Source organism: Pristiophorus japonicus, chromosome 8, assembly GCF_044704955.1.
Source record: "Pristiophorus japonicus isolate sPriJap1 chromosome 8, sPriJap1.hap1, whole genome shotgun sequence".
NCBI lineage: Eukaryota > Metazoa > Chordata > Chondrichthyes > Pristiophoridae > Pristiophorus > Pristiophorus japonicus.
Window position 1 is genome coordinate 222,421,818 of NC_091984.1, and position 18,903 is coordinate 222,440,720.

At 48.7% G+C, this 18,903-nt stretch overlaps 1 protein-coding gene across 1 annotated transcript in view; it reads right to left on the reverse strand.

Moving 5' to 3' along the window:
* Positions 1–17,516, reverse strand: part of ptpn11a (protein tyrosine phosphatase non-receptor type 11a) — a 74,395-nt gene extending 56,879 nt beyond the window's left edge. Inside the window, exons 1-4 of the mRNA XM_070887957.1 lie at positions 17,250–17,516; positions 11,561–11,683; positions 6,794–6,988; positions 302–494 (exon numbers count right to left, since the gene is read on the reverse strand). Of these exons, the coding sequence (XP_070744058.1) occupies positions 302–494; positions 6,794–6,988; positions 11,561–11,683; positions 17,250–17,263 (525 nt within the window). The 5' untranslated portion in view covers positions 17,264–17,516. The remainder of the gene's footprint in view (positions 1–301; positions 495–6,793; positions 6,989–11,560; positions 11,684–17,249) is intronic.
* Between the last annotated feature and the right edge of the window lie 1,387 nt (positions 17,517–18,903).

Consider the following 18,903-nt stretch of genomic DNA (forward strand, 5'->3'; position numbering starts at 1 on the left):
CTAAGTTACAGTCAAAATGTTGACTCCATTAATACCTTAGTCACAACACTTTGTGCAATTGTTCAAGTGCACACTGAGTTTAAAACAGACCTGGCACCATGGACAAACACATTAGAATTTTAAGTATTTAGTAAATTCACATTTGATGCACAAGTGCACCTGTCTAACGGCAGCACTATCATAATGTACATCTCCCAGCATTGATTACAATTGCTCAGGGCAATACCCAGATAACTGCAAGGGCAGAAAGAGCCACACTAACATTTGTATGCATGAAGTAATCCCACTAAACGTCACCTACCTGACATCGGATCATTACATGGGTGACTTTCGGTTTGCCCTCACTGCTTTCCCCTTTATCGTCTCCAGTCCGCACAGACAGGACAAAGTCTCCGGGGTGGCTTTGACTCTCTCGCACGAGGAAACTTCCCGGCTTTCCTTTCTCCGTCAGCAGTTTCTCCGCCTCTTTCCCAGAGAGGTGCCCGTGGAACCACCTTTGGTGAAAATCAGAGATTATTAGGTCAACTGAAGCAACGTCAGTTTACGCACTAACCAACGACTGTGGTAGGTTCAATTCTCGGTAACGATTCGAGCTCGATATTAAAGGCTGCCCAGGAGCTGATTCCTCAGAGTTCAAAAATAATATCCCAGACTAGGCTGGTTTCAGAAGCTAAATCATTCCAGTCCCAATGGATCATTAGAAAATACTATAGCGGGCAATTCCATGGCACTGTGGGGTGTGTCGTGATGCCGATCTCAAGCCATGTCATTCAGAGGAGCCTGGCAGGCGAGAAGGATAGGCAACTCCCTCAGGAAAAAAGGAAAATAATCAGAGGATGAGTCTCTGCTTACATAGAAACATAGAAAATAGGTGCAGGAGCAGGCCATTCAGCCCTTCTAGCCTGCACCGCCATTCAATGAGTTCATGGCTGAACATGCAACTTCAGTACCCACTTCCTGCTTTCACGCCATACCCCTTGATCCCCCGAGTAGTAAGGACTTCATCTAACTCCCTTTTGAATATATTTAGTGAATTGGCCTCAACTACTTTCTGTGGTAGAGAATTCCACAGGTTCACCACTCTCTGGGTGAAGAAGTTTCTCCTTATCTCGGTCCTAAATGGCTTACCCCTTATCCTAAGACTGTGACCTCTGGTTCTGGACTTCCCCAACATTGGGAACATTCTTCCTGCATCCAACCTGTCCAAACCCGTCAGAATTTTAAACGTTTCTATGAGGTCCCCTCTCACTCTTCTGAACTCCAGTGAATACAAGCCCAGTTGATCCAGTCTTTCTTGATAGGTCAGTCCCACCATCCCGGGAATCAGTCTGGTGAATCTTCGCTGCACTCCCTCAATAGCAAGAATGTCCTTCCTCAAGTTAGGAGACCAAAACTGTACACAATACTCCAGGTGTGGCCTCACCAAGGCCCTGAACAACTGTAGCAACACCTCCCTGCCCCTGCACTCAAATCCCCTCGCTATGAAGGCCAACATGCCATTTGCTTTCTTAACCGCCTGCTGTACCTGCATGCCAACCTTCAATGACTGATGTACCATGACACCCAGGTCTCGTTGCACCTTCCCTTTTCCTAATCTGTCACCATTCAGATAATAGTCTGTGTCTCTGTTTTTACCACCAAAGTGGATAACCTCACATTTATCCACATTATACTTCATCTGCCACGCATTTGCCCACTCACCTAACCTATCCAAGTCACTCTGCAGCCTCATAGCATCCTCATCGCAGCTCACACTGCCACCCAACTTAGTGTCATCCGCAAATTTGGAGATACTACATTTAATCCCCTCATCTAAATCATTAATGTACAATGTAAACTGGGGCCGCAGCACAGAACCCTGCGGTACCCCACTAGTCACTGCCTGCCATTCCGAAAAGTACCCATTTACTCCTACTCTTTGCTTCCTGTCTGACAACCAGTTCTCAATCCACGTCAGCACACTACCCCCAATCCCATGTGCTTTAACTTTGCACATTAATCTCCTGTGTGGGACCTTGTCGAAAGCCTACTGAAAGTCCAAATATACCACATCAAATGGTACTCCTTTGTCCACTTTATTGGAAACATCCTCAAAAAATTCCAGAAGATTTGTCAAGCATGATCTCCCTTTCACAAATCCATGCTGACTTGGACCCATCATGTCACCATTTTCCAAATGCGCTGCTATGACATCCTTAATAATTGATTCCATCATTTTACCCACTACTGAGGTCAGGCTGACCGGTCTATAATTCCCTGCTTTCTCTCTCCCTCCTTTTTTAAAAAGTGGGATTACATTGGCTACCCTCCACTCGATAGGAACTGATCCAGAGTCAATGGAATGTTGGAAAATGACTGTCAATGCATCCGCTATTTCCAAGGCCACCTCCTTAAGTACTCTGGGATGCAGTCCATCAGGCCCTGGGGATTTATCGGCCTTCAATCCCATCAATTTCCCCAACACAATTTCCCGACTAATAAAGATTTCCCTCAGTTCCTCCTCCTTACTAGACCCTCTGACCACTTTTATATCCGGAAGGTTGTTTGTGTCCTCCTTAGTGAATACTGAACCAAAGTACTTGTTCAGTTGGTCTGCCATTTCTTTGTTCCCCGTTATGACTTCCCCTGATTCTGACTGCAGGGGACCTACGTTTGTCTTTACTAACCTTTTTCTCTTTACATACCTATAGAAACTTTTGCAATCCGCCTTAATGTTCCCTGCAAGCTTCTTCTCGTACTCCATTTTCCCTGCCCTAATCAAACCCTTTGTCCTCCTCTGCTGAGTTCTAAATTTCTCCCAGTCCCCAGGTTCGCTGCTATTTCTGGCCAATTTGTATGCCATTTCCTTGGCGTTAATACTATCCCTGATTTCCCTAGATAGCCACGGTTAAGCCACCTTCCCTTTTTTATTTTTACGCCAGACAGGAATGTACAATTGTTGTAATTCATCCATGCGGTCTCTAAATGTCTGCCATTGCCCATCCACAGTCAACCCCTTAAGTATCATTAGCCAATCTATCTTAGCCAATTCATGCCTCATACCTTCAAAGTTACCCTTCTTTAAGTTCTGGACCATGGTCTCTGAATTAACTGTTTCATTCTCCATCCTAATGCAGAATTCCACCATATTATGGTCACTCTTCCCCAAGGGGCCTCGCACAATGAGATTGCTAATTAATCCTCTCTCATTACACAACACCCAGTCTAAGATGGCCTCCCCCCTAGTTGGTTCCTCGACATATTGGTCTAGAAAACCATCCCTTATGCACTCCAGGAAATCCTCCTCCATCGTATTGCTTCCAGTTTGGCTGGCCCAATCTATGTGCATATTAAAGTCACCCATTATAACTGCTGCACCTTTATTGCATGCACTCCTAATTTCCTGTTTGATGCCCTCCCCAACATCACTACTACTGTTTGGAGGTCTGTACACAACTCCCACTAACGATTTTTGCCCTTTAGTGTTCTGCAGCTCTACCCATATAGATTCCACATCATCCAAGCTAATGTCTTTCCTAACTATTGCATTAATCTCCTCTTTAACCAGCAATGCTACCCCACCTCCTTTTCCTTTTATTCTATCCTTCCTGAATGTTGAATACCCCTGGATGTTGAGTTCCCAGCCCTGATCATCCTGGAGCCACGTCTCCGTAATCCCAATCACATCATATTTGTTAACATCTATTTGCACAGTTAATTCATCCACCTTATTGCGGATACTCCTTGCATTAAGACACAAAGCCTTCAGGCTTGCTTTTTTAACACCCTTTGTCCTTTTATAATTTTGCTGTACAGTGGCCCTTTTTGTTCTTTGCCTTGGGTTTCTCATCTCCTTTCTGTCTTTTGCTTTTGCCTCATTTTTGTCTCCCTCTGTCTCCCTGCATAGGTTCCCATCCCCCTGCAATATTAGTTTAACTCCTCCCCAAAAGCACTAGCAAACACTCCCCCTAGGACATTGGTTCCGGTCCTGCCCAGGTGCAGACCGTCCGGTTTGTACTGGTCCCATCTCCCCCAGAACCGGTTCCAATGCCCCAAGAATTTGAATCCCTCCCTGCTGCACCACTGCTCAAGCCATGTATTCATCTGCGCTATCCTGCGATTCCTACTCTGACTAGCACGTGGCACTGGTAGCAATCCCGAGATTACTACTTTTGAGGTCCTACTTTTTAATTTAGCTCCTAGCTCCTTAAATTCTTTTCGTAGGACCTCATCCCTTTTTTTACCTATGTCGTTGGTACCAATGTGCACCACGACAACTGGCTGTTCTCCCTCCCATTTCAGAATGTCCTGCACCCGCTCCGAGACATCCTTGACCCTTGCACCAGGGAGGCAACATACCATCCTGGAGTCTCGGTTGCGTCCGCAGAAACGCCTATCTATTCCCCTCACCATCGAATCCCCTATCACTATCGCGCTCCCAATCTTTTTCCTGCCCTCCTTTGCAGCAGAGCCACCTACGGTGCCATGAACTTGGCTGCTGCTGCCCTCCCCTGATGAGTCATCCTCCCCAACAGTACTCAAAGCAGTGTATCTGTTTTGCAGGGGGATGACCACAGGGGACCCCTGCACTATCTTTCTTGCACTGCTCTTCCTGCTGGTCTTCCATTCCCTATCTGGCTGTGGACCCTTCTCCTGCGGTAAGACCAACTCACTACACGTGATACTCACGTCATTCTCAGCATCGTGGATGCTCCATGATAACCAGTCATAATAGCATTGGCAGATCACTAGGAGCAAGGTTCCCCCAGCTAGGATACGATGCACCACATGAGAAGACCAAAGAGGGGGAAAGTCACCTTTCTCTCCTAATTTGTGGGTGGGGGGGGGATACAGGGAGGTCAGCAGACTAGAACACACAGTAGTTAGCACATGGTCAGCCTTGGCTCAGTGGTAGAAGGTTCAAGCCCCACTCCAGAGACTTGATAACATCACCTAGGCCGACACTTCAATGCTGCACCATCTGAGGCGCTGTCCTTCGAATGAGACATTAAGCTGAGGCACAACCCCCAGGTCCTGGTTACAGCCCAAAGCAGAGCACTGCCTGCCCTCTCAGGTGGGCCCCAAGCGATCCCATGGCACTATTCAGAGAAGAAGTGAATTCTCCTGGTGCCCTAGGAAATACCACTAAAACACATTAGCTGGTTATTTCCTTTAAGAAACACGCGTATGTATTATTCTTCGCTAAAAGTTGTCGCATCACTCCTGCTGCTGAGCTCCTGGTAAACTGTGTGGTCTGGTATGCTGTGCCATGGAGCGACAAATGCAAGCGAGCTCTCAATTCCCCACATGGTGCATTCCTAACCATAGCAGACATCACAGCCATTCTGCCAAGGACAGGCACTCCCAGAAAGGGATGCTCCTGTGGCAGGAGGTCTGCCAATGCCCAGCTTGGTGTTAGATTTGGGATTCTCTCTCGATGACCGCACAGATGTACTGTCTGACCCCAATGAATCACAGCCCCAGTTGATGTATTTAGCGCAGTATTTTTTTCCCTTTATTCATTCCTCAGATGGGTGGCCAGCAAGCTGCGTGGCGTTCCAGGGACCTTTGTAGCCCACGAGCCAGCTTTGAAATGAAAAAAAAACACGTGCACAGACTTTTGAATGGGCTGCACAACCCGTTAAAAGGGGTCAGTGGCACCCCCAAAAATTACGGGGAACATGGTGGCCAGCTTGTATTGCCAATTCCAAGTTGCCCTTGTACAACTAAGTGGCTCGCTAGCAAACCAGGCCACTTCAGAGAGCAGTGAAGAATCATTCACAAAGGCTCAGGGCTGGAGTCACACACAGGCCAGACGGGGTACAGATGGCAAGTTTCCTTCACTAAACAACGTTAGTGAACCAGTTGGGTTTTATGACAATCCAACAGCTTCATGGTCACTTTTACAGTTACCAGCTTTTTAATTCCAGCTTTTTTTTCTTTTATAAATTGAGTTCAAATTCCCAAATTGCTTTGGTGCGATTTGAACTGAGGTTTTCTGCATTAGTAGGCCAGTAACATAACTACTACACCACTGTACTCTGAATAAAGGAATTAAAATACAAGAAATAAAAGGAATAAACAAAAGCATTATTTACCACACTCCCTACATCCAGTTACAGCAGATATAATAACTGTTCCTGAAGTGAACGGGACCTCCTCTCATCTTCCTGGAAACATTCCAGTTTATTTGCATGAAAGTCATGCACAGAAAGGAACGTGGCATCAAAAAAAAACTTTAAACTCAAAACATTTTCAATCCTCCCCCACCTCTCTCCAGAATGAGTTCACAATGATTCAGTTACCTAATGGATGATCACACTGGACGGCCATCAAACAGCACATAATGCAAACAAAAGAGGAAGAATGGGAGAAAAACATACAGGGAGGAATCCTACTCCTGACTGCCTGCCCAGCAAATGGCAGTGTTGGGCAGCCAGAGCAGCAATGGAAGATGATCAGTGCTCCAGTGGGTTAGGGGTGAGAGTCTCATTCAATTCAGCATTATCCAATGACACAATCACAAGGACCAATCAGAAATCTGGTCTTGCCCTCCAAGCGGACCAATCAGAAATCTGGTGTTGCAAATAGATGTGCCCAGCAGTTAGTGGCAGATTATAATTCACTCCTTTAGGCCTGAAATGAATTACAAAAAAATGAATGACAAAAGGGTCCAAGCAAGCACTCCAGATTGAAACACATTTGGCACCAAAGGTTTAACTCCAAACTTCAAACGCACCCCCAAGTTAGCCCAACAGTCTTCATTGTCAACAAAAATTGCTGTGTACAGGGTTCAGCGTCAGACCTGGCTTACCTCTCGGAGGTAGGATCGGCACAGTTGAGCGGGTATTTCAGTTCAATAACGTCACCATTCTTCTCCTTGAGCTGCCCATGGTGCTCCATGTAGTACTGCACCAGCTCAGCCAGTGTAGCAAACTTCTCCCCTCCATACAAATCGTAGTAATCACCCGTATTCTGAATTTTAATGTGTGTGACAGCCCCATTTCGCCTATCAGAGATCAAAACAAAGTGGATTACTGTACGTCACGTTTATTTTAAAAACAAATTTTCTTCTCCCCTCCCTCCACAGCATGAATCGTTTTCCTTGCTTTCAAATCCATCCATGGCCTCTCCCTTCTCTATCTCTGTAACCTCCTCCAGTTCTATTACCTAACCCTCCCCGAGATTTCAGCACTCCTCCAATTCGGACCTCATGCACATCCCTGATTGTAATCGCTCCACCACTGGCAGCCTTGACTTCAGCTGGCTAGGCTCCGAGCTCTGGAACGCCCTCCCTTAACCCCTCTGCTCAAAACTTACCTCTGACTAAGCTTTTGGTCACCTGTCCTAATATCTCCTTATGTGGCTCAGTGTCATATTTTGCTTGATAATGTTCCTGTGAAGCGCCTTGGAAGGTTTCACTACGTTAAGAGTACTACATAAATGCAAGGCATTGTTGTTGAGATAGTAACCAGTTCAGATTCTCTACTAACACTTCTCTTCAGCAACTATAATGATGGGCATCCATGCCTTACAGTGCAAAAAAAGCAAGAGTACCAGAGCACCAATGTACATAATACAGGCACAGATTTTAGCCCCTGCCATGCGATGTCAGCTTCACTGCTGTAAGGAGGCACCAGAGAGTGGCCAGGTCAGAGGGTAGCACCCTCGCCTCGGAGTCAGAAGGTTGCGGGTTCCACTGCAGAGACATGAGCACAACAATCTAGGCTGACACTCCAGTGCAGTGCTGAGGGAGTGCTGCACTGTCAGAGGTGCCGTTAACCGAGGCACCTGCGCTCTCAGGTGGAAGTAAAAGATCTCACGGCACTATTTCGAAGAAGAGTAGGGGAGTTATCCCCGGCGTCCTGGCCAATATTTATCCCTCAAACAACTTAACAAAAACAGATTATCCGGTCATTGTTTGAGAGAATTTGCTGTGCGCAAATTGGCTGCCATGTTTCCTACATTATTGCAGTGACTATACTCCGAAAGTACTTCATTGGCTGCAAACCGCTTTGAGACGTCCGGTGGTCGTGAAAGAAGCTATATAAATGCACGTCTTTCTTTTCTTTTTAGGATCACACAGCTCCTGTATCTCGCTTTTAGAGGGAAGCAGGTGAAGTTGGAGACTCCAAGGCAGCATTTGCTATCTCCCCTGAGGTCATAACTAAGATCAGCAATGCCATACTCTGAATGCGAATTAACCCATTCAAAAGATACCAGAGACCTCTGCAACACCTTAATACTGGAGATGGTTAAACTAAGTTACCCAAGGACAGCAAAAGCAACACTGCTCAGAGGGACCTATTTGGAACAATCTGACAAGCAGGCACATTCCCAAATGCAGTTTCCATGCAGAGATCTGCTTTAAATCCATCTTTCTTTCATGTAGTGTATGCTACATCATGGAAAACTAGTCTTAACGGGCTGAAAAACGGGGAGGGAAATTACCAAACATTTCCACATGACCCGAAATATTGACTTATATTGTTTATGTACCTTTTCCACAATACACACAAAACAACTTGTATTTATATAGCACCTTTAACTTAGTAAAACGTCCCAAGGCGCTTCACAGAAGTATTTGAGGCAACAAATTTGACACCGAGTCGCATAAGGAGAAATTATCACCGGTGACCAAAAGCTCGGTCAAAGAGATATGTTTTAAGGAGCATCTTGAAGGAGGGAAGAGAGGTAGAGGGGTTTTGGCAGGGAGTTCCAGAGCTTGGGGCCCAGGCAACAGAAGGCACAGCCACCAATGGTTGAGCGATTATAATCAGAGATGCTCAAGAGGGCAGAATTGGAGGAGCGCAGACAGCTCGGGGGGTTGTGGAGCTGGAGGAGATGAGAGAGATAGGGAGGGGCGAGGCCATGAAGGAATTTGAAAATAAGAATGAGAATTTCGAAATTGAGGCATTGCTTCACCAGGAGCCAATGTAGGTCTCAATGAGATGGAAAGGATTAGAAATGGCAACAGATTACAAGCAATCATTGTAGAATTCAAGAGGTCCATGAGATTTAAAAGGCTATTGCCGGTTTATAAACAGAACCCTCAGTATTGTACCGAAGCATCCTGGGTTTGACTCCTGGTCAGTGTGCAAATGGAGGACCTCAGCCATCAAGAAGCAGTGGCATGTCCCGATCTTTTAAAATAGGAAACTTGGTAAAGAAACATAGTAGCGGACACAACCAACGTTGAGAGAGGGTGAATGTGGTAGATGAAAGAGCAGCAGTGAAGCGAGGCAAAGCTAGGATTTTAATAGCCTGTAAACTGGAGGAAAAAGGGAAGGCAGGAGTCCCACAGTTTAGAGGATCTTTGGAATGCTCTACCCCAGGGAGCTGTAAATGCTCAGTCATCGAGGATAATTTCAAGATCAAGATCGATACATTTATGGGCACTAAGGGTGATAGTGCAAGGTGGAGTTGAGGTAGAAGATCAGCCATGATCTCATTGAATGGTGGACCAGGCTCGAAGGGCCGAATGGCCTACTCCTGCTCCTATTTATTACGGAAAGAATCAAGAGAAGGAAGTTGTGCAATTCATCTACTCCTGCACCTATTTTCTATGTTTCTATGTCTTATTCCAACAGAGTGAATGAATGACTTCTTCCCTCTAGGCTAGGGAGGTAAAATAAACACTTTGGGTTCCAGCTTGAGATCATTAACTCGTACACGAGTGTAGATGCCATGCGAAGACAGAATCAGGTCCACCCGCGTGTGCATGTGCGCGTGTCCCCACTTTAATACCACACAATCTAGTCTAACACTTCAGTACTGAGGGATTGCTGCGATGTTGGAAGTGTTGACTTTTGGATGAGACGGTAAACCGAGGTCTCATCTGAATGCTCAAATGGATGTCAAAAGATCACACGGCATTATTTGAAGAGCAGGCAATTCTTCCAGTGTCCTGGCCAACATTCACCACTCAACCAACATCTATTAACTGGATACTTATCACAATGCTGTTTGTTGGACCTTGCTATGCACAACTTGGCTGTCGCATTTCCCTAGCATTTCTAAAGTATAAGAACATAAGAAATAAAAGCAAGAGTAGGCCATACGGCCCCTTGAGCCCGTTCCGCCATTCAATAAGATCATGGCTGATCTGATCTTGGCTTCAACTCCACTTTCCTCCCTAGTTCATTGGCTGTGAAAAGTTTGTTATAGATTTCCTTTAAAAATGAAATATGCACAGAAGCACAGTGTAAATTTCAGGTAAGTCAAAAAGGAGGGGCCTTTATTCGGAAATATAGTTCTGCCTGTGTGAACACACTACAACATATATAAAATTGCCAGGTACCTACTTTCAACTAAAATATATATTCTCAGCATTGGAAAGATCACATTTTTTGCCCACCCCTAGTTGCTTTGGAGATTGTCAACAGAACTGAGGCCTGCTTGGTCACTGCAGAGGGCTTTATGAATAGTGTAAACTAAAGTCACAAGTAGGACAGTCTAGGCAAGGAAATAGACCTTTCCCTCCACTCACCACTCCCACTTCCTGAGGCAGATCAGTGAACCAGCTTTCACGGTCATTTTTTACTGGCGCTCGCTACAAATGACCAGATTCATTAGATTCAATTCAACGATGGGATTTAAACTCAACCTTCAGGTTGCTAGTCCAGAACCATCACGCGACTGTACCCATACATTTTTTTTTATTGTATTCGTTCACAGGGTGTGGGCATTGCTGGCATTTATTGCCCATTCCTAATTGCCCTTGAGAAGGTGGTAGTGAGCCGCCTTCAACTGTTGCAGTCCGTGTGGTGAAGGTACTCCCACAGTGCTGACTTTGTTGTAGCAGTTTGTTACAACCAAGTGGTTTGCTAGGCCATTTCAGAGGGCAGTTAAGAGTCAACCATATTGCGGTGGGTCTGGAGTCACATATAGGCCAGATCAGGCAAGGACAGCAGATTTCCTTCCCTAAAGGACATTAGTGAATCGGTTGGGTTTTCCCGACAATCCGGTAGTTTCATGGTCAGCATTACGGATACAAGCTTTATACTTCCAGTTTTATTTAATTGAATAAATTTAAATTCCCCGGCTGCCGTAGTGGGATTTGAACTCACGTCTCCGGATTAGAATAGGCCTCTGGATTACTAGTCCAGTAACATAACCACTATGCCACCGCACCCTTTGCTGTACCCTATACTCACTTATATGGCCCAAAGTGCACTTTTGGCACTATTCTTGTGGCTTTCTCATGCCCCTTCAGGCAGCCCTCCTGGAGCTGCATTATGTGGCACTAACCTTCGCCAGTTAGCAGGGCAGCTCTCTGCGCTCTCCATCCAAGAATAGCGCATGGTACCAATCAGGAAAAATAACACGCGCCGGGGTTTTATTTTGCATCTTAATTCTGCTATCGAGACATGACGCTGCACCGAGGGGGGATCCTGGATATGATTCAGACACCAACTGTTGGGACAAAAACATTCTTTCTCTGCAATAAGTAATTCAAAGCACTCTGACAAACTTGCACCAATCAAGGAGAGTCCCTCGATACAGCAAGGTCAAGTTTATGTACCGTCTGGGCAACTCCTGCCCCCACTGACAGACAGGATATCAAAAACCTCTCTCTTACCTCACTGAAAGCGTGAAGTCACCAGGATTGCTCTTACTCGGTCGGGCCAAGAAACTCCCATCCACCCCTCTGGTGAGCAGCAGGTTTTCCGCCTCCACTCCAGTGATATTAGGGTGAAACCACCTGAAAAAACAAAGACATTTGGATACAAATTGCGCTGTACAGCTGGCCCTAATCAAGCCAGTAATTGAAGAGAACTTCAGATACACTCGAATTAATTCTCTCCCCCAGACAGGTTACACGCTACAGAAAATCGTGAAAATGTGTTCAATAATAAGGACCTAAGAATTAGCAGGAGATTCAGCCCGCTCCGACATTCAATGAGATCATGACTGATCTTCTACCTCAACTCCACTTTCCTGCACTATCCTCATATCCCTTGATCCCCTTAATATCCAAAATCTATTGATCTCTGTCTTGAATATACTCAACGACTGAGCCTCCATAGTCCTCTGGGGTAGAGAATTCTAAAGATTCACCACTCTGAGTGAAGAAATTTCTCCTAATCTCAGTCCTAAATGGCCAACCCCTTATTCTGAGACTGTAACCCCTGATTCTAGACTCCTCAGCCGGAGGAAACATCCTCCCTGCATCTGCCCTGTCAAGCCCTGGAAGAATTTTGTATGTTTCAATGAGATCACCTCTCATTCTTCTAAACTCGAGATAATTTAACACCACAACCACTATCCCTCGACTGACCATATTTCCCAGATGGATCTTATATATTCCTATAGTCAGCTTCAATCACGTTTTTCCCCAGTTATTTGGTCACCTCTTCGTAAAAAAATATTTTCAAAATATATTCATTCATTTTGGTAGGAGTCTACTTCACAGGGAAAGAAATCTTTAATCTTGCTTGAGGAGTGAATTTTGTAGTTGCGTTCGCTCGTGCCCCAATCACAGTTTAGGTTAAATAAACTATTTACATTAACCTATGCCTTCCAGTATGTTTAAAAACACACATCATGCCTCAAACAGTGTTCTGCAGTAAGTACCAGCTCCATTCTATCAATTTATTATGCAACTTAAAATAAAGTCTCAGTGAGAATCCCAATGGCTCAGTGAATTTATCCAGTGTGGAACGATGCCTACACAAGACGGTCCCAGGATTGATCACCCATCGTTACACAGTTAACCAATTGTAGCTGCATTAGTGGTAGCTAAAACTGGCCTCAGTAAGGAGGCTGAAATCTGGCAGAGTTCAGATGTCCATTGTTACCAGTGACTCCTCCTGGAAGTACTTGGCTGTAGTGCTCACCGCTGTTGAATATCCTCCCGACACAGAATCAGAACAGTACAGCAGGCCGCCATTTGGCCCACCGAGTCTGCGTCAGCTCTTTCGAAGAGCAATCCAGTTAGTTCCACTTCCCCGCTCTATCCCCATACCCCTGCAATTTTTTCTCCTTCAAGTATTTATCCAATTCCCTTTGAAGGCTGCTATTGAATCTCGTCAAAGTACACACATGAATAATGACCACTTGGGCATCATATCTGCTCATCCCACTCTTGCACTACAGCAACATACAAGAGTTTTACCTGCTCAGTGTGTATTTGTCTTGTGCTCTCTCTACAGCAACACAAGCTGCCATAGCTGTTTGTGCACTCTCTTGCTAATGCTCACGTATTGTTCCTATTCAAATGAGGCGGCTGTCGGTCTCTTTATATACAATAACATGTGACTACTATTTCTGTTCAATGCTGTATCTCTATCCCCTCTACAACACCCAGATGTGTCAGCCGTGGCTCAGTTGGTAGCACCCTTGCCTCAGTCAGAAGGCTGTGGGTTCAAGTCCCACTCCCTCGAAGAGGAGCACGGGGGTTCTCCCTGGTGCCCTGGCCAATATTTATTTGCCCTTCAATCAACGTCACAAAAAAAACAGATTAACTGGTCATTATCACATTGTTGTGCACAACATTACAACAGTGACTACACTTGAAAAAGTAATTCATTGGCTGTAATTCTTTGGGATGTCCAGTGGTCGTGAAAAATGCTACAGAAATGCAAGCCTTTCTTAGTCAACATCAAGCGGGCATCATTTGTTCAGTGCTCTCTGCAGGATCTGCTGAATGCTATGTCTCTATAGTAACATGTGGAGGTTGCATCTGGTCAGTCATGTCTCTACGTACAAAAACATGCACCGTCATATCTTTTCATGCGGTTCTTTCCGCTGTCTAGCCACATTTGGGTGTCAGTTTCAGTAAACGAGGGCGGGTCTGCTTTGTACCACATTTACAGAAATGTGCGAATGCAAAAAGCTGAATCAACCCCACAACTTCCACTCACACGGTTTATGCTGTCAAGGCTCTGCCTCATTTGAAGTTCCTGTGGCAGTTCATTATAACCACAGAAATATTGCCAAGAACTGAAATTTCACCCTGATGGCAGAGGCAAAGGAGCAAAATATTCAAGAATTGAATGAAAAATGATTTTACTCAGAGGGACACACTCCTGAAACACTCCAATGGCCTGAAGTAGTTTTTGTAGCGTGTAGAATTATCCTTGTCTGTACTTATCACAATAACTTTTCATACGCAAACCGTTATCCAGTTTGGGTTTGAAGGAATTCAGCTGACATGGCATTAACTGCTTTCAACTGGAGTCTACAGCACATATCTACTGAACTGCCAGGACACGGGAGGAAATGAAGATCCTTCAAACCATTGGCCTCACTTTTGTGATCCAGTGCTAGATTAAGCTATACAAGCTGCTTACATTCCATACTATCCACTACCTCTAGGTATTATAAAGACCCTGATCATCTCTTATCTCAATCTTCTTTCCTCCACTGATGAGATGAATGTAGTTAAACTTCTCACAATTTAAGCCCTGGAATCATTCTAGCTTCTCTTCTCCACAATCCATGCAGTTAATCATTATCCTTGGTCAAAAACTGCACACAATATAACCAATACTCTATCAAAAAGGAGCTATCCAGGTTTTCAGAATAAACACACAAAATAAACTGCGTGACCTTGACCAAATAACCTTGAAGTGCACCCGAGAACCTTATAAACATTCAAACAACTGGATACATTTAGTGAAATCTAAAAATAATTGTTCTGACTTACATTAGCCCTGAAGTATGCACATTAACTTTTAACAAATATTTCCCTATATCAAGCACAATTTTACATTAACCCCATTAAATTCAATTTGCCATTTATTTCCAGATCACTCAATGTCATGAATCTTGCCTATTCATTACCTGATCATATAGCTTACATCAGGAAGTTTTAGAAACTGCTGAAGTACCTTCCTCCACATAACTTAGTGAATTCCAAGCTCTGGAAGAAAAATAACCCCCAGTATGTCTCACTATCTCATTCCTCTAGTTCACATCTCTGTGTCTTTAGAGATCAGAATGACATTGGACCATCACTAGTCCTTGGACACAACACCTGGATTTATAGAGTGTCTGAAGGCACCAAACACATTTTACAGCTGCTTATGGGAACATGCTCATCCACTCTCAGTTTTACTGTCCTGGGTGCATTCTCAGCTGCCCTGAGCTTAGCACAGTCACAAATCGAATTGGTATCTTCAGCATACCTATCCATGGCACATCATTTTGCAGTTACAGGTATACACACACACACACAGAGCTCAGTGAAGAATATTAGGAAGCTATGTGCCCAGCAACTACACTCCTATTGCTGCCCCTCTGCTCAGTGCCTGGCAGGGTTCATTAACATTTTTCTCCCTCCCGCCAAGGCTTCCTGATCCCCCAGGCCAGGTGATCGGTGCATTGCCCTCCCTGTCAGTGCTCCCTCTCAGAGGACAGGGGGGGTCGCTCCCTCTCAGGGGACGGGGTCGCTCCCTCTCAGGGGACTGAGGGGGGGTCGCTCCCTCTCAGGTGACAGGGAGGGGGTGTCCCTCTCAGGGGATAGAAGGGGGCGGGGGTCGCTCTCTCTCAGGGGACGGGGGCTCGCTCCCTCTCAGGGGGGAGGGGGGCTCTCACTCCCTCTCAGGGGGGGGTCGCTCCCTCTCAGGGGATAGAAGGGGGGGGGGTCGTCGCTCTCTCTCAGGGGACGGGGGGCTCGCTCCCTCTCAGGGGGGAGGGGGGCTCGCTCCCTCTCGGGGGGGAGGGGGTGGGGGCGCTCGCTCCCTCAGGGGACAGGGGGGGTGCTCGCTCCCTCTCAGGGGACACGGGGGGGGGGGGGTGGGTGGGTCGCTCCCTCTCAGGGGACACGGGGGGGGGGGTCGCTCCCTCTCAGGGGACACGGGGGAGGGGGTCGCTCCCTCTCAGGGGACACGGGGGGTGGGGGGGTCGCTCCCTCTCAGGGGACACCGGGGGGGGGGGGTCGCTCCCTCTCAGGGGACACGGGGGGGGGATCGCTCCCTCTCAGGGGACACGGGGGGTGGGGGGGGGGGGTCGCTCCCTCTCAGGGGACACGGGGGGGAGGGGTCGCTCCCTCTCAGGGGACACGGGGGGGAGGGGTCGCTCCCTCTCAGGGGACACGGGGGGGAGGGGTCGCTCCCTCTCAGGGGACACGGGGGGGAGGGGTCGCTCCCTCTCAGGGGACACGGGGGGGAGGGGTCGCTCCCTCTCAGGGGACACGGGGGGGAGGGGTCGCTCCCTCTCAGGGGACACGGGGGGGAGGGGTCACTCCCTCTCAGGGGACACGGGGGGGGGGGGGGGGGGGGTCGCTCCCTCTCAGGGGACACGGGGGGAGGGGTCGCTCCCTCTCAGGGGACACGGGGGGGAGGGGTCGCTCCCTCTCAGGGGACACGGGGGGGAGGGGGTCGCTCCCTCTCAGGGGACACGGGGGGGAGGGGGGGGTCGCTCCCTCTCAGGGGACACGGGGGGGAGGGGGGGGGGTCACTCCCTCTCAGGGGACACAGGGGGGGGGGGGTCGCTCCCTCTCAGGGGACACGGGGGGGGGGGGGTCGCTCCCTCTCAGGGGACACGGGGGGGGGGGGGGGTCCCTCCCTCTCAGGGGACACGGGGGGGGGGGGGGGTCCCTCCCTCTCAGGGGACACGGGGGGGGGGGGGGTCCCTCCCTCTCAGGGGACACGGGGGGGGGGGGGGTCGCTCCCTCTCAGGGGACACGGGGGGGGGGGGGGGTCCCTCCCTCTCAGGGGACACGGGGGGGGGGGGGGGTCCCTCCCTCTCAGGGGACACGGGGGGGGGGGGGTCGCTCCCTCTCAGGGGACACGGGGGGGGGGGGGTCGCTCCCTCTCAGGGGACACGGGGGGGGGGGGGGGGTCGCTCCCTCTCAGGGGACACGGGGGGGGGGTCGCTCCCTCTCAGGGGACACGGGGGGGATCGCTCCCTCTCAGGGGACACGGGGGGGATCGCTCCCTCTCAGGGGACACCGGGGGGGGGGGGGGGGGTCCGCTCCCTCTCAGGGGACACGGGGGGGGGGGGGGGGGGGTCCGCTCCCTCTCAGGGGACACGGGGGGGGGGGTCGCTCCCTCTCAGGGGACACGGGGGGGGGGGGGTCCGCTCCCTCTCAGGGGACACGGGGGGGGGGGGGGGTCCGCTCCCTCTCAGGGGACACGGGGGGTTGCTCCCTCTCAGGGGATAGGGGGGGGGGGCGGAGGTTGCTCCCTCCCACATTCCCCCATATCTGGCTCTCGGGGAGAGGTTGGGGGGAGCCCGTTCCTCAGTGTTCCCAAGTGCGCCGCAGCTCCCCGACCTGCGGCTCCTCTCCCCCGTTCCCGCTCCGCTCGTCTTGTTGAGCTCACCTTCGGGATGTCATGGTGACTGGCGGCACTCCCTCCCGCACCGGCCTGCGGGCGCTTTCCGGCCTGTCCTGAGCTGGGGGGGCGGGGAGGGGAGGCTCCCACTGCTCTCCGCCGGGAGGGGGTGGGGGGGGGGGGGGAGGACACTGGGAGATAGCCGCTTCACTGACTGCTGGCTCCGGGAAGGCCCCGGGCTCGCTCTCAGGCCGCTCCCGCCCCGCGCTTCCCTCCGGCCGGGGCAACCAATACCGCAAGGCTGCGGCGCGGGGGCAAAGACGTCACCGCCGCCCCTCCCCTAGCAACGGCGCAGAAAACGCGCGTCATCGCCCCCACGGCGCACGGAGACGGCGTCATCGCAGCCCCTGCCAACCAATAGAATCGCAGGAAGAGGCCGTTCGGCCCGTCGAGCCCGTGCCGGCTCTCTGCCAGAGCACCTCAGCAAGACCCGCTCCTCCATCGCCCTGCAAACGTTATTCCTTCAGGTACTGATCCAATTCCCCTTTGGGCAGCGCTCTTGCCACTGAGTCACAAGGTCGTGGGTTCAAGTCCCACTCCAGGGACTTGAGCACAAAAATATCCAGGCTGACTGGTCCAGTGCAGTGCAGTGCTGAGGGAGTGCTGCACTGTCAGAGGTGCCGTCTTTCAGATGAGACGTTAAACCGAGGCTCCGTCTGCTCTCTCAGATGGACGTAAAAAATCCCACGGCACTATTTCAAAGAAGAGCAGGGAAAATATCCCCGGTGTCCTGGCCAATATTTATCCCTCAATCAACATAACAAAAAAACAGATTATCTGGTCATTATCACATTTCTGTTTGTGGGAGCTTGCTGTGTACGTTCGCTGCCATTTTTCCCATATTACAACAGTGACTACACTCCAAAAGTAAAGCGCTTTGAGATGTCCGGTGGTCATGAAAGGCACTATATAAATGAAAATCTTTCTTTTCTTTTGAAAGCCACCATTGAGTCTGCCTCCACCATCCTTTCAGGCAGTGAATTCCAGATCATAACCACTGGTTGCGTAAAAAAGTTTTTCCTCCTGTCGCCTTTGGTTCTTCTGCCAATCACCTTAAATCTGTGTCCTCTGGTTCTCGACCCTTCCGTCAGTGGAAACAGCTTGTCTCTATCTACTCTGTCCAGACTCCTCATGATCTTGAACACCTCTATCAAATCTCCTCTCAACCTTCTCTGCTCCAAGGAAAACAACCCCAGCTTCTCCAGTCTATCCACATAACTGAAGTCATTCATCCCTGGAATCATTCTTGGAAATCTTTTCTGCACTCTCTCTAAGGCCTTCACATTCTTCCTAATGTGTGGACACAATACTCCAGTTGAGGCCAAACCAGCGTTTAATAAAGGTTCATGATGACTTACTTCCTTGCTTTTCTACTCAATGCCTCTATTTATGAAACCCAGGATCCCATATGCTATTTTAACCGTTTTCTCAACCTACCCTGCCACCTTCAATAATTTGTGCGCATATACCCCCAGGTCTCTCTGTTCACTTAAAAATTGTACTCTTTAGTTTATATTGCCACTCCTCGTTCTCCCTACCAAATTGTATCACTTTGTACTTTTCTGCATTAAATTTCACCAGCCTGCCTATGTCTTCTTGAAGTTTATCACTATACTCCTCACTGTTCACAATATTTCCAAGT